We start from the raw sequence: 14,833 nt of genomic DNA, 5'->3' as shown, positions 1-14,833 counted from the left end.
GGGAAGATTCACGTGGAGAACAGGGCAATGGCACGCAGCCCCAGGCTGAGCAGAATGGGAGCTCTGTTCCTTTGCCTGAGCTCTCAAAATACTCATAACACAGGCTGCATCTTTCTGATAGACAAAGTGACAAAGAAAACTTGGAGAACAAAATCTAGATTTCTTTTCAGGGGGAAAAAAAAAGGCATATGTACTTTACAATACACCTCATTTTAAAATCAAACTGGCAGGCTTAAAGAGCTATTCTAAAGCCAGCTAAGATGGACTGAGCCAAGATGAAGCAAGCCAAGAAAGAAGACTATATTCAAATCATTATTTATAAATGTGGAAGTAAAAATGAGTAGCTCAAAACCAGGAAGACACAAACAAACTGGCAGCTGATGGTGTACAAAGGAAACAAGAAGTTTAACTCAAGCAGTTTAAGGAACCAGTAATGGAATTGACCATCCATCCTTCCACAATGGCAGCAGAAAGCCTGTAACACAAATTGGAATTCAAGGCCCAGTAACAGGCAGCACTGGCAAGCACAGTGATGTGCCTGGGCCATGGATGGGTGAGAAGGGACTGATGCTTCCTTCTATGCATAGTCTACATTCTCACACTTCTCACAATTACCTGGTTTTCCTGCATCCACAAGATCATGGTGGGGTTTTTTGTTTTTGTTTTTTTTTTGTTTATTTGTTTGTTTGTTTTTCTTCATTAAGTATTAACTAAGAACAAAATTGAGACAAAATATAGCGACTGCCCAATCTTTAGGATATAGACAACCAAAAATAGTACATAAAGAAAAATCAAGATCTGCTTCTGATGTCAATTTTTTGACTTCAACAAAAAACTGAACCAAAAACTGAAACTAAGTTAACATGCAAATACCAGCAAGATTAGGAAGTACTCAGTCTTATTTTGAAATCCCTAAAGATCAGCAGAGAGATGCCTACAAGTTCATCAGTTTCTGAAACAATGCTCGTGAGCAAGATACTGCTTCATTCTGGGCTAATAGATTTGGGCTTGAACCCTGATGTGACCCAGAATGTGTCACGGAGAAGACTGGGATAAAAAGTGTCTCTTGAGAAGTTATAAAGTTTCATTAATTTACACTAATCCAGCAGACAAAGATGGAGAGGGACGTGGGGTATTTCACAAGTTACCTCATCTCCACACACACATGCACAGTCCATAAATTAGTCTTACAGTATCCAAAACATACTTTGCTTTTGTAATAATGCAAAATGAATCAGTAACTACCTGAGTGGAAAAATCAAGGTTTTAAGGTTAAGTTTTCCAAGTATGTTAAAATGTTCATTTACACAAATGTCTCTATTACATTTCCTTAAGCATTCCATCTGCAAACAAGAGTCTGCACGCGTATCCACATTTGCACATAGGACTGTGTCATTTAATCCCTATCATTCTACTGCTGACAAAACATTTCAAGACCAGAAACAACATAGCAAAAGTTCGGCAGACATTTTGCTGTTGTTGTTTAATGCAAACAAATCCAACTCCTGAACATATCTTTGCTTTCAAGGAGGTTTGTTTCCATACTCAGCTCAAAGTGCAGATGCAGCAATTCATATTTTATAGCTGATATTTCTTTCCTCTTCTTAAAAGAATTACTTTAATCTGAGAGCAACAGCACAGCAAATGAACAGATAAAGTCTGCCCTAACTAGTTTCCAAAAAGCATTAAAGTGCTACCATTTAGAAAAGCCTTTGATCTAAGTTTGACGTGCAAAGGTGACACTCTGCTGGTACAGAAAGTATTTTGGAAGACTCCATATATATGTTTTCTGTTAAGAAATCATTTGTAGGCTTTTTGCTTGTTGGCCTTTTTCTGTTTGGTTGGTTTTGTTTTTTGTTTTGTTTTTGTTTTTAGCTACTGCCATTTTTCCAACAATTAATGGATCAGAATCCACGTTGAGATGTCTAACACATGCCTAAATCTAGCAGGGTCTTCAAAAAAAAAAAAAAACACAAAAAACAAAGACAACAACAAAGGAACAAGTGAAGTAATTAGCGATTAGGAGCAGCTTCGCTCAGCAGCACTGTTCTGAACCCTCCTGGGTGGATACTACTGCATCACCACCCCATGACTCAGAACAAACACAGGCTTCATGAGATTCAGCTTGAGAAGAAACTGCTTTTCTACTACTCCAGAAATCACAGATAGTATATAACAGACCCACAACTAAGTTTAATCAGTTCTGTGCTGTGAATAACAATAGCTACAATCACACAAGTTATAAGCAGAAGCACTGGGATGGTAAGGGTATCCATCATGGATCAGTTCATGCATTCCCTGCGTTTTTTCCTCAACTTGGAAAAAGAGAAAAATCCCAAAAGAGCCCCTGGGACCCCCGTAGGTGTACATGTGTCATTTGGTGGTGATACAATTGTGAAGAATACACAGTTATTTGATTTGTATGTAAACCTATAAAAATATATCCTTCTTACAGCATGCAAGGTACAGGTTCCATACATAGCACAAATCCAACATTACCAGTACATGACCTGACTTCACAGCACAATTTCCCCTGATGCACACCCTACCCTTACTATAAACCATCAGTATATGCTATTGCTTGGTTTTGTCTAAGATCTTCTGACTGAGCAAAAGCAGCACTGTGCTGCTCTACACCAGTATGCACAGGCAACTCATGCCAGCACTTGCAAAGGGATCAACCAAGAGAAGAGAAAAATCTACTACCTGGGAATTTCACTTTAAGCTACCATGTTCAGTCATATCTTTGAGTTAAACCTTGTTGCTGAGGACAATGAAGAGCTTTAAAGCAGAGAAGAAAACAAGAACAGTCATTTCTTGAAACTGTTATCCAAAGCCTTCGTTAAGGCTCAAGGCGCTCGATCTTTTGAAGTCCAAATTATTTGAGAGCAATGATAAATCAGACTATTTTCTTTTTGGAGCGTAATAAGTATTATTAGGAATCGTGCCACTGAGTCTGGAAACTGCCAATTGTTAGTTATAAACTTGTCAGTTTGGGGACAGTCTTGAAAAATTTCCATGATAAAACAAGAGGAGACTTCTCTGAAGTTTCTCTTTAGTCATATACAAAAACAAGGATTTAGAGCACAACTGTTACTTGGATGGCACAAGCTGTAAAACCCCCATCAAGACTGAAAAGGTTTAACTCTTACAGGCTTTCTGCCTACTGAACTCTTCAAGACACTCTGGAGACACAAAGGGTCTGGGTTATCAAAACATACCCTGCAGGAAGACACAAACTCACAGCACACAGGCAGAAGATCTATCCAGATTAAAGTCGTATACAGATTCATGATATGTTGTCACACAGAAGAGCACTTTTGCAGCATTTGCTAACTGAGGTGACACTACTTAAAACCAAAGAACCAATACTCTCCTCAGCTTGCCAGTAGCACAAGCCACTTTTATCTTGCTCCTCTTTTAAGATGCCTGGCTCAAAACCAAAACACTAAGGAGAACCAAGGGCAGAGCAGATGGGAACTGCCAAGTTTGCACAATGCTGGCTCCCAGCTGAGGGGAAGGTGCAAAACTTCTACACTGCAGCTACAAAAAGCCACGATGGGAGCCAGACTGCAGATTAAACAATGCTGAACGACATGCACATGCACACACACATACAGAGGAAAAGAAAACAAAGATTTGCTCCTGTAGTAGATACTAGTAAACTGCAACAAAACAGAGGTATACATGCAAAAGGAACTTTTGCTTTCTGTTCAAAGTTCATCTCCTGCCCACACAGCTATTTCCAGAAAAAAGATCACACTTGGATCTGCTAATTTTCATTTCTAAGCATATAAAGTTCTGCCTTCTCTACACTCTGCAAGATCAGGCAAAAGGCCCCTGTCCACACCCTCATCTGAAGGACACAACAAATTGCCATCTGAAGGCTGTTTTTTGCTGTGACAAAGAGAAACAAAGATCACAATGAGTTTCAACCACTGATTAAACTCGTCCAGGGCTCTGGCTGTGGTGTGCCACAATGCTATAATCCTTTGTGATCCCTGCGCCCCTCACCAAAAAAGAATCCTACAGCAAAAGAGATGAGATCTCATATTTAAGGTAACAAAGGCAACAAAAAGCAATTTTTGAAAGTCCATCCCCCCAATCTCCCCCCCCACCTCACTCCAGCAAGTGACTGGTTGGTTTCTATTACAGATTTTATTTTTTTTTTTTAACCAAACCACATCTGTATCCAGTGTAGTCAAATTGGAGGAAAACAACCCTAATTTTAAAAGTATTTTGCATAATGACAATAGAGCATTTAATAAACTAAAAGTGAGGGCATACCAGAGGACAGCTCCCAGAACAGACCTCCACAAACACCATTACAGTCCAGGAGAGGATCTGTACATTGCATAGGCTATTTCACAAATTTACACAAAACATTCAGTGTTTCTACATTAGGGGAAAAAAAGAATTTTTGAAAACTATGGAGAAGAAAAGAAATGAAAAAGAAAGATCAGCAAATTAAAAAAAAGCTAAGGATTAAAACAGCTTGGAACTTTCATTTAATCTGACACTGACTTCAATACAAGCGTTTAGGCCAACTTCATATTCCTCATCACTGAGAGATCATGAAGGATAAAGAGCTGTTCATGATTCTAAACCAGTTCACCTTCCAATCATAAGTTTAAGAGCCAGTTCTGGAGATGGTAGACACTTCTCCCACTAAATATTAAATTGATGCATCAGTAATAGGAAGGAAAGAAAATACGTGATAACAGCACAGCGGCACTTCTCAGAACACCACATCCAAATACAAGCACTCATCAAGGATACTAACACAGTCCCATCAAACAGTAATAGATCCCTTGAAAAGAGACTTCTAACAGGAAAAAATTGGTTGGGCTGGGAGGAAGTGTCTTCATTATGTGTAGAAGGCCTTGTTTTCAATCCCTGTCTGCCTCAAAAAAAAAATTTCCCAGTGATTTTGTTTTGCTTGAGAAGAAGAATAAGCTTTGACAAAAAGCCAGACAGCCAGCCAGACTGCAGGCCTTCCCAAACTAGCAGGCTCAGTGTTCTTGAAAGAAAAAACTTTCCTCCAACTGTTTTAGATGTAAGCCATCTCAGTTAACAATAAAGAGAGAGAGCTCAGGTTTAAAGAGGGTGACTAAATGCTCCTTCCCTAGAGATCATTGTTTACTGTCCTCATTTTTCTGCCATGTGATCATCTCATTCAATTCTCTTGCTGCTCAGTCTCTTCCTGAAAGCATTTGGCAGTTGTGACCTGAGCTTTGGATGGAAAAACACAGCAAACCTTTACACAACATGGAGTAAGAAAACACAAGCCCTGCTTTTGTAATCTGTGCTCAGGTCACCGTCAACCAAAAGCGCTGCTGTAAATAGGAAGACACACATGCAATTCTGTGATTAGAAATCAGTCATGAAACCAGAATAGTGCCATTAGCAGGGAGCAGCTTGAAGAGAAAGTGAAGAACACCCCATGGCATCAAAATGAGCAGGACAACCATGCAACACTTCATGCAGGTCACCAGTGAACATGGATGAGAATCAGTAACACTTTGAGAACAGACCAGGTAGAGTGGTACGACTGTAGACACATCTCAGTTACATAGAGAGACTGCTTACCCTCAGTTTTAGTAGTAGTACCATCTTTAAGCAAATTAAAAAAAAATAAGGCAAGGATTAATAGGGAAGAATTATTAACATTAACAGAAATGGGCACTACATATTAGCTAGAGAAGTATGGAAAACAAATTAACACGAACAAATGCAAGAAGTTTGAGCAATAAATTAAAGCTTGATGAATCTGTAGAAAAGGTTACAAGTTTTTCTTCCCACATATATCTCATGTTTGTCAAACCCCACTTTCTTTGTTTGCCTCACCATTTCTCTCATGGAGACGCAAAGATAGCAAATATCCCTGCTGGCTCAAAAGGAAACAGACTCCTTTCGGAGCAGCCATGCTTGCATAACATGAACAAACACAGCACATTTCCTGGTTTTCTCCTTCAATGCCTTAAGAGCAACAGTAACACTGTACTCAGTTTCCAGGCTCCAAGGACAAAACCAGCTTTTAGATTTTCTTCCCCACTTTCTGTTCTTCTTTGTGACATACATCAGTGCAAAAGCATATTTGCCATTGAAGCCAGCACACCGTGCACCTAAAGGGTGGCTGTGTCCTTAAGTTCTGAAAGCACATTCTTAAGCAATCAACTCCACGGATCTGCATTAAGTGTTCACTGCAGTGCATCTAAATCTTGAACTAAATATGAACTAGCAATATAAATCAGAATAAAACATGAACTTCTGAAGCAAATACAACCAATACATTAAAGACACTATAAAGGACTTCAGATATAGAAGAAATATATCTACAAAGGGAATCTATGAAAAGCATCCTTCTTTAATCTGAAATAAGATCAAATGCTCAATACTAAGGAAAAACTGCATTTCAGCTGACTCAAGGAAGGAATGAAGGCTATCGGCACAGCTAAAATCAAGAACACTGACTTTGACACTCACTAGGCATCCAATTTTTCTCCTTTTTGCAAAAGTAAAAAATCAATAAAAACCTCAAGAATTAGATTACTATGCAATCTGCAGAATTATTTGGTGTTGGTCACTGCCTTGCACTTCCTACTTCAGCAAATTAGCAGCATCATCTCCAGGAGAGAAAGATCAAATGCAAACTTTGCTGTAAGAAACACTGGTGGGTACCTGACAGCGATACACAGTGCTTGGACAAAATAGCACAGTGTGGCTATAATCCAAGAAGAGTCAGCAATATCTTACATCCCAACTGTGTGATGAAATGAGAAGGCCTGCTTTTCTTTGCTTCTGTATCTTTTACAAAATAAAGTAATCAAACTCAACAAAGATGTACTCCTCAAAACACCGAACAATCCATGGAAAACAAGTGTCAAGGAAAGTAAGGAAGAGGAAGAGGAAGAGAAGGGAAAGAGACAGAAGGAAATGTCAGAAGTAATAAAGCACTAAGCATTTTCCTCAACAGCATCATGGAACCAGAATAAGATCTACTTTTCCCCAGAAAGAAGGCTGAGACTATCAAAACAATTCACAAAAACGGAAAGTTGTTCCAAGTCAGTTCCTTTGCAATTTTTTTGCTTGATTCCAAAAAACAAGAGATCATGTATGCCCAAGAACTGTTAGCCATCTCAGAGAAATGTTCTTCCAGTTACAGAGTTTGACATTCAAATCAAGTTACCTAGGCAATTCCTGAGAGTAAAGAAAGCTGACTGCGACAGTAGAACATATAGGTTTACCTAGTGATGCATATGAGCCTGGGGGCAGGGCTGCAGCAGAACTGAAGGGGGTGGATGCTCCAGAAGATGTCACTTTTGACTTGGCACTAGCTGCTGCATTCACATCAACGTCACTGCGGGATCGCTGCAGAGATCCTGGTGTTGACACAGATTTTGTACTTACTGTAGATGCTGCAGATGGGAGTGGGAGATCCAGATTAAAGAGATTAATTTTTTGAGCTGTGTGCTTCAAAGAGCACAGCAAGCAGTTCAATGTACTATTTTTAACTCTCTCTAATTGCACTGAAATACTTAAAGAATGTCTTATCAGGGTAATGTGGATTTCCCCACAGTGACTGAAAAGACATTTCAAGAACTTCATCAGACACTAAACCTAAATGACAAGAAAAGGCCACCAGGCCAGCATTACAACAAAACTCAGGCAGAGTACCCATCACCAGCTTGTGAGCTGCCATCTAGAAAAGACTCACAAAGGTCCTTCAACCAGGTTTTATACATTGCTGGAAGTACCTTCCTTCTCAAAGCATTTCCTCATGAGGATCCCTGTTCCCACTATTCCATGTTATTTACCCTCTGAAGCAAAAAATTTGCCTATTCTGCTGCAAGCATGCATGCATTTGTGGGCACAATAAAGTAGGCGCCACACAAAATTCTCCTTGGATCCAAGGTGTCAGCAAAGTACGCTGACAGGGGCAGAAGGTGTCTCTGTTATGCTCTGTATTCAAATGTACTACTTAGGTTATTATATGCATATGCTTAAGACAGGAAGGTCGTCTGTACTTGTCAACAGGAAAATACAGAAGCATACAGGCTTGGGTTGGGTACCTGAATGAAGAAAACAAACATGCCTATTGAATAAGGAAACATTTTTTTCTTATGTATTCCCTTGTTGCTGCACTTATAAAGCAAAATCAGCAACTCTTGGTCACACCCAAATATTCTACTGGTAAAAATAGATTAATCAGAAGATGGAATTTAACACTGTAGGAATTCTGTGCAGACAGTGCCTCCAATGAGTGCTGAAACCATAAAAAACGAGTGAGAGAAAAGTGTAAGGGTGAATGCTAGGTAGACTACCTAGCTGCATGTACTAGCATCAGTAGGAGTCAATTCCAGCTATTTCACCCCTAAACTTACCTTAGCTACAATTTTTAAAGCATTTTAGCCTTCCTTCAGGTGCAAGCAGTAACAAAATACAAGCTTTTAAAGGCATCAGTGCATCAGATACCAATGTACAAAAATGGGTGTACAACCCAGAGCTGATTAAAAACTACATAATAAGGTGCCATTTTTAAGGAGTAGTAAACAGAAAAGTTGTCCTTTGCACACTATAGTACACAAAATACTCATTTTACTTCTTCACAATTCCTCAGCAACATCTCACCGCATTTTCAGCTCCTATTCTCACCTCTTGATGTAGTACTTCCAGTAGGACTTCTTTTGGCAGACAGTGGACGGCTGGAAGTTAATATAAGTACTTATTAAAACAAAACTGATATATCACAGCCAGCAGTAACAGTGCTTCTCTGTTCCCTCAGTACATAACTGAGTTAACAGGAAGTTACTAATATTCAGGAAAGACTAACAAAGCCTACTTTTTAAAAATATAAATACAGCATCGTTATGAAATTCTCTGTGAAAGGACTAAGGACTTATGTATGTTAATTGGGAAGAGATCATTAAGAACAGGTTGTAGGTTTAAAAGGTTGTATCAACATTATGGGTATTTTTCAGGTATCCTCAGTTGCAGATGTTTGCAGCCGAAGTTGATCATCTCTTTAAGAGAAGCAAGAACACATACATGTATCAGATGTATGCATTTTATTTTAATATAATGTAAGCTAGATTTTAGTATAATCAAGTGTTGAGGCCACCGATAACCAGACGAGATAAGCAAAGCACAGAGTACCCAAAGCAGCTCCTGTGAATTTGAGGAAGCAATCACGTTATCTCTGCAGTTGTTTAAACCAAGAGAGAGGTAACGATGCCCAATGACTTACTTGAGACTCTCCTGGGAGCTGGAGGAGGAGCGATCCGACTGTGGCAAGGACACAATGCTGTCAGAGTTCTTCAAATGCGACTGCAAGGCCTTCTGGTAGGAGGACTCCAAGGTGTGGTACAAATGGTCTGCCTCTCTGCTGAAGTGACTGTGGAAACCCCAGTAACACCTGGGAACAAGGCACGATGCTGTTACTAATTCCTTATCACATTTTAAAGGTCAGTGAAGCACAGGTACAGTCAGAGCCTTTTTCACTAATGGCTGCTTAGTGGGCTGCTTAGGCCAGACATTTCAATCATCCACAGCCTCCATGCACTTAAGGCATACCACTGAGTAACAAGATTGCAAGAATGACAGCCTCACAGAAGACAAAGCAAACAAAAATAACAAAAAGGGGAACTTACCACCTGGGGCTCTGTACAACATAAATTACCAAAAAAGCTTTGTCACATAGGAAATTCTCATATCCCTCCAGCTGTCTACCATACATAAGTGACAGACCCAGACTAGAACCATAACCAGAATGAAGTTAGCATAGGACTAGCTGATCAACAGACAGTTCAAAAACAAGCCAAAAGCAGAATACACATGCATGGGTCTGATTCAGGAAATCAGCAGCAGGTGCTTTCTTCCTCAAGTTTAACAAATAGCTCTCATGCATCACTGCAGAGAGAAATCTTTTGTAGAGTTAAGGCTGCTGACTATCTTTTGGGAAAATTAAAGAATAAGATGCTTCAATACACTTCCAATCAGTACCATACTGAAAGTAAAAGAGCATTTAAAGTAGGAATTCCTCTCTGGTCCTCATCTCCTGACTGATGCTAAAACACCATTCATTCTCATCACAAAGGAGATGAAGTCTCTCAGCACTTTTCAGGGGCCAACTAAGGGGCAGTTTGAGAGCAAGACCATTAGCTCAAATGAATCAAGAATTGTTTGTATGAGACAGTCAGTTCTCAGAGAAGTCACATGCGTTCTCACAGCAGTAAAAGGAAACAAATTTCTGTCTTACACACAGTAATGCTTAATTAAGAAACATGGGAAAAGAGAATTAAGTTTGTTTTCTAAGGTTTTATTCCATTTTCCTTGCTGCCTTTTCAGCTTAACTAGTAGCCCGCTGTGAAACCTCAGTGGATGCTGTATTCTTCCAGTAATGCAAACTTTCCCTTTCAAAAGGATTTCAACAGTCCTACTGTAAAACACCTCTGCTTACAATATAGCATTTAGATTAACAAAATATACTGTTTAGTGATTTCTTATTTAACAGCATCCTCTTTCTGAAGAAAGATGTCCCTGTTGTCTTCTGAACAGAAGATCACGATCCCAGTATAAGAGCACACTATCCTAAATACAGACATTGTAACAAATGCAAGGGATCTTCAACAGAAAAAAACTAATTACATTCTCTGTACACACAAAGATATTGTTTCACTGTCAAAAATAATTCCTCTACTTAGATAATATTTAGCAGCATACCAGCATAGAGACTCTTATTTCAAGAATAACAAATACCACAGTATTGTATGTAGGTAAAAAGAAAAGAAAAAACAACAGAATAGCTTTCTTGCAATCACTTCATATGACATCTTCTACTACCTATTCCCTTTGAAAGGGAAGAAGTGCTAGCCTCAGTTGCCAGAACATTACTTGTCTTTCAGAGTCTCCAACATGTAATACCATAACTCACAACATAAAGAAAGGGAAGAAGAAAAGGTAACAATAGCTTCTACTTACTTTCTTGCTTCTATCCTGGCTTCAGAGTCTGCATCATGAATTCCCTTCTTTATTGTTTCAGCTAACACTGATATGTGTCTGAAATAAGAAAGATACACGGTCCAGCAATCCAGACCAGCACACTACCTTTACAAACAACTAACTTGGCTTTCCCTAGTGTCCCTGAACAGATTTCTTCCCATTTCCACTCTGTACATTTTGTAGCTCCTACTCTTTTAAGTCTGTTTAATTTCATTCACACTGCTGAGTAGAAAAAGGCAAGCAGCATTCTTCATTGGTCCATCTTTAGTCAGGTAGTTGAAACTGCCTGGGTCTGAAAACACTTTTCTCAACCCTTATGAAGTCTGGTCAGCCAAGGGCTAAAGAAATTGGGTCCCAATAGCTATCCCACAATTTCTTCTACTGTTCATTAGTCTGAACTACTTGACAAGCCTCAGATGCTCCTGTTAGATGTATAGCAGCCATCACCTCATCTTCTCACTTTAAGGTGCAAAAGGAAAAAAGATTTATCAAGTTCAGAGATTCGTTCAGACAGGTTTTCTAGGGCTGGCATAAGAAACAGACTTGCTGAACTCTGGCTGCCAGAACTACATGGATGAACTGCAAACATGCACACACACAGATGCTTTTCTTGCCACAAATATATTTACTAGAACTATGTGAATCTCACCTCTAAGACTATTCTTTCTACAGACCTCACCTCCCAGACATTAATAGGCTAGAATTAACTCCTCTGTTTTCAGAGCTTACCTTTCTAGGGAGTGGGTTTGCCACTCTTGCAGCAGCAGGTCTAAAAATTCAAAACAGCGCCTGACAAGAAAAAGGAGAAATGTTGAGTTCTCAAAGTTAAGAGGCACACTGACTTCATCATATCTGCCTCTGCACAGTAGTCACCTTTTGTTATGATGGTTCTCAGGACATTATAATTCAAGAAGAGCCACAACAGAAACATCAAGAACTCTACAAATACTGTCAATAAAAACTGCAGAGTAACTGGATTCATCTCTCTAGAGGGTCTCAACAGAGAGATGTAAAACAAACCAAAAGGCACCCCTAGATACTGGCAAAGATACAAATTAAAACCACCCTGTACTCACAAGAGTTCAAACTTCACAAGGAAACTCTGCATCTTGCTTCTTTTCAGCTTCGCTCTTCATCATTTACAGAAAGGAAGGCATTTGTATGATGTGATTTTTTTCAAGTTTTCTCACAAAATTCATCAACTACAAAGACCTTTTCATTTAACTAGAGAAAAAAAGAATCAATCTGTATGGCACAAGCAAGAGTCTCCCAGCGAGGCTGGCAGAGTGTACCACACCGTGATTTTAAATGTAGAGGGAGCATGTATTCCCCAGCAATACCACAGAGCAGCATCTCTGCTGACAGGCTCAAAGAAAATACATCACTGCAAAGATTAGTAGTGGGGAACAAAAACATGTCTGTGGAAAAAAACAATTTTAAAAGCTAATGTGACATTATGGGTAAGCAGAGAGATTAAAGAACATGCTTCTTTCAGAGAAACTGCCTTTTTCTCTCAGTGATGCTGCATCTTATGTATAATAGCTGATTTTGAATTTGTTTCCAGCTCACTGGGGAGAATAAGACAAATTCTCTGGAGCAATGGCTGTAACAGCTCTTTCCACAAATAAAAACAAATATGATTTTTATCTAAAGTATACACGATTCTATTTACTGGTAAACTACAGCAGAACTTCAAACTAAATGCTCACCTTCTAACCGCAACAGACTTGGAGGTACAATTACTGGTTATGATGGGTATTAGTCGGGGGATGTGTGTATGCTAGAACAAAAGAAAGAACAAAAATAGGAAGAAAACTTTATAGTTCTGTGGAATGAAAAGTAATTTGCAACAGCCACCTGAGCTCTGTATGCTTTTTTGAAAAATCAAACTGCTAAATAAGGAAACACTTCTGAATGTAGACAGATTCTTCAATGTATACATTTTAACAGTAAAAATACTTTTAACAGATTTTATTTTTTCTTCTGCCAAAGAGCTGGAGTCATTTCAAGAGGATCTGAACAGTCAGTGGTTACAGCTTAAGAGTTGTCAGGCTATCTGCAGGTTCCCTAGCAGAAGCCACCTCTGCAACCCAACTGTTTTAGGCAACATATGCTATCTCTGAGGAGTTTTATAGCATACTAAGTCTGTATTGCAAGTCAAGATTTAAAGCCAATTAAAAAAATTTGCTCATCTCTGAGGGATAGAAATACCTCACTCTATAAAGAAACATTTTTCTTATCACTTCTGCCAATTTTTCCTGCTATGTAAGAATGGCTTACCTATCATCATCTACCTACACAAGGCTTTATTACAACTGGAGACAGACAAGCCTAGCACGATCAGAAGAGTAGATTTGACATTTAATCAAATTTTCATGGCAGTAACATCTGCATTTTCTCAGAAACATCATAGCATTTGGAAACAATGAGATGTTGTTCTCTTTTGACTGATACTTACTCGAATGATTAATCTAACTGCTACAACACCAGAAGTGGCCATGACTTTGGCACTATTTGGAATTAGATTAAAAATTGTTGGCATAATGGCTTCTGCCCCATGATCAAACTTGTTTCCCAGAACTGATGATAAATGTCTGTAAAACACAATGAAGTCATACTGTTAAGAGTGCTGAGGATTAAGCAAGTCAGATTTCTACAGAACATAACATCAGCACATGTAATATCTCACTCTTCACAACTGTCACCTCCTCTCCAACTCTAAAGGACAGAGCAATTTGTTTTTGAAATAGTTCCTTTCATTTCAAGTTCATGTTCCTCGTTGAACTGAACTGTGAGAAATATTTTCTAACAAACAAGTGTGACAGTAATAATAGAACTATTTCTCCAGACTTGTTAGTTTCTTTGAAGTGATCAGTTTTGCATTCATATGCATGAATTTCCACAAAAAAATACTGTTAGAAGCACTACAGGCTTTTTCTTAAATCATTTCATTAAGAATAAAAAAGATCAAAAATATAGCTCAGTCTGAACTAGAACAAAACTCATTTTTGCATCTCTCAATCACTAACGGTTAAAACTCAACAATATGGGTTTGTTCAACTACAAGAACATGGTTTTAAATAGCCATAGCAAAATTTCAATCTATTAGTTAATTCTTGTGTCTTCTATCCATCATCTGTTCCATGTTCCTACAACCCATTTCAAGCATGTTTGGAAAGTAAACTTACCCCAGCGTGATACAAGCTTCCCGCACTACCTGAGATCGCAGGTCTTTAGCAGATAATTTAAATGCTCCATCCAGGAGCCGTAAGTGTTGGAAGAAGTTATCGTATTCTGCAGCTCCAGCCAACAGTAAGGAGCGGATCTTTTTCAACTGTTGGCATGACAAAACAAAGCAGTGACTGTTAATGAGCAATGTACAGAAGGACAGTTAGGTTCAGAGCTCCTGTGTTGCTCCCAGGGTCTCTGTACAACCCACTTCTTAAAGAACACCAAGCAATTTTATTTCAGACCTTACATACAACTCACAGGTTAACATACTAAGAATACAAAGTAATATAAACACAGTAGCTAACTGTTACAGCAATCCACAAGTATTACATATGGCTTCTACAACTGTATTGTTAATGACCCAAACGTTACTTCTTAAGCCAACAGTTGTCAAAGGTTCATTTTTATTCCTCTGAGTATCTACCTACTTACAATAGCTTCTAAAAGCATAGAACCTCACATAGCTAGCTAGCATCTTTGAAAGATGGGTTAACTCGAAACGCTTGACTTACACTCAGATCTGAGTTGTACTGACTTGTATCTAGAATTTGTTCATTGACTTCATTAAAGTAAATAATTATATGGGCCTATTAGAAGTGCA

The 14,833-nt window shown here is 38.8% G+C and overlaps 1 protein-coding gene across 6 annotated transcripts in view; it reads right to left on the bottom strand.

Moving 5' to 3' along the window:
* Positions 1-14,833, bottom strand: part of CLASP1 (cytoplasmic linker associated protein 1) — a 154,846-nt gene that overhangs the window by 68,708 nt on the left and 71,305 nt on the right. For 4 of the 6 annotated variants that reach the window (XM_048954033.1, XM_048954036.1, XM_048954037.1 and 1 more), the window contains exons 11-18: positions 14,190-14,335; positions 13,460-13,595; positions 12,711-12,781; positions 11,731-11,790; positions 10,981-11,058; positions 9,248-9,415; positions 8,656-8,705; positions 7,248-7,418 (exon numbers count right to left, since the gene is read on the bottom strand). In XM_048954033.1, the coding sequence (XP_048809990.1) occupies positions 7,248-7,418; positions 8,656-8,705; positions 9,248-9,415; positions 10,981-11,058; positions 11,731-11,790; positions 12,711-12,781; positions 13,460-13,595; positions 14,190-14,335 (880 nt within the window). Of the gene's footprint in view, positions 1-5,589; positions 5,614-7,247; positions 7,419-8,655; positions 8,706-9,247; positions 9,416-10,980; positions 11,059-11,730; positions 11,791-12,710; positions 12,782-13,459; positions 13,596-14,189; positions 14,336-14,833 lie in introns of all 6 variants that reach the window. The other 2 variants (XM_048954032.1, XM_048954035.1) reach the window with 1 other exon arrangement.

This window comes from Lagopus muta, chromosome 8 (genome assembly GCF_023343835.1).
Source record: "Lagopus muta isolate bLagMut1 chromosome 8, bLagMut1 primary, whole genome shotgun sequence".
Classification (NCBI taxonomy): Eukaryota; Metazoa; Chordata; class Aves; order Galliformes; family Phasianidae; genus Lagopus; species Lagopus muta.
This window is presented reverse-complemented; position numbering and strand designations above follow the sequence as displayed.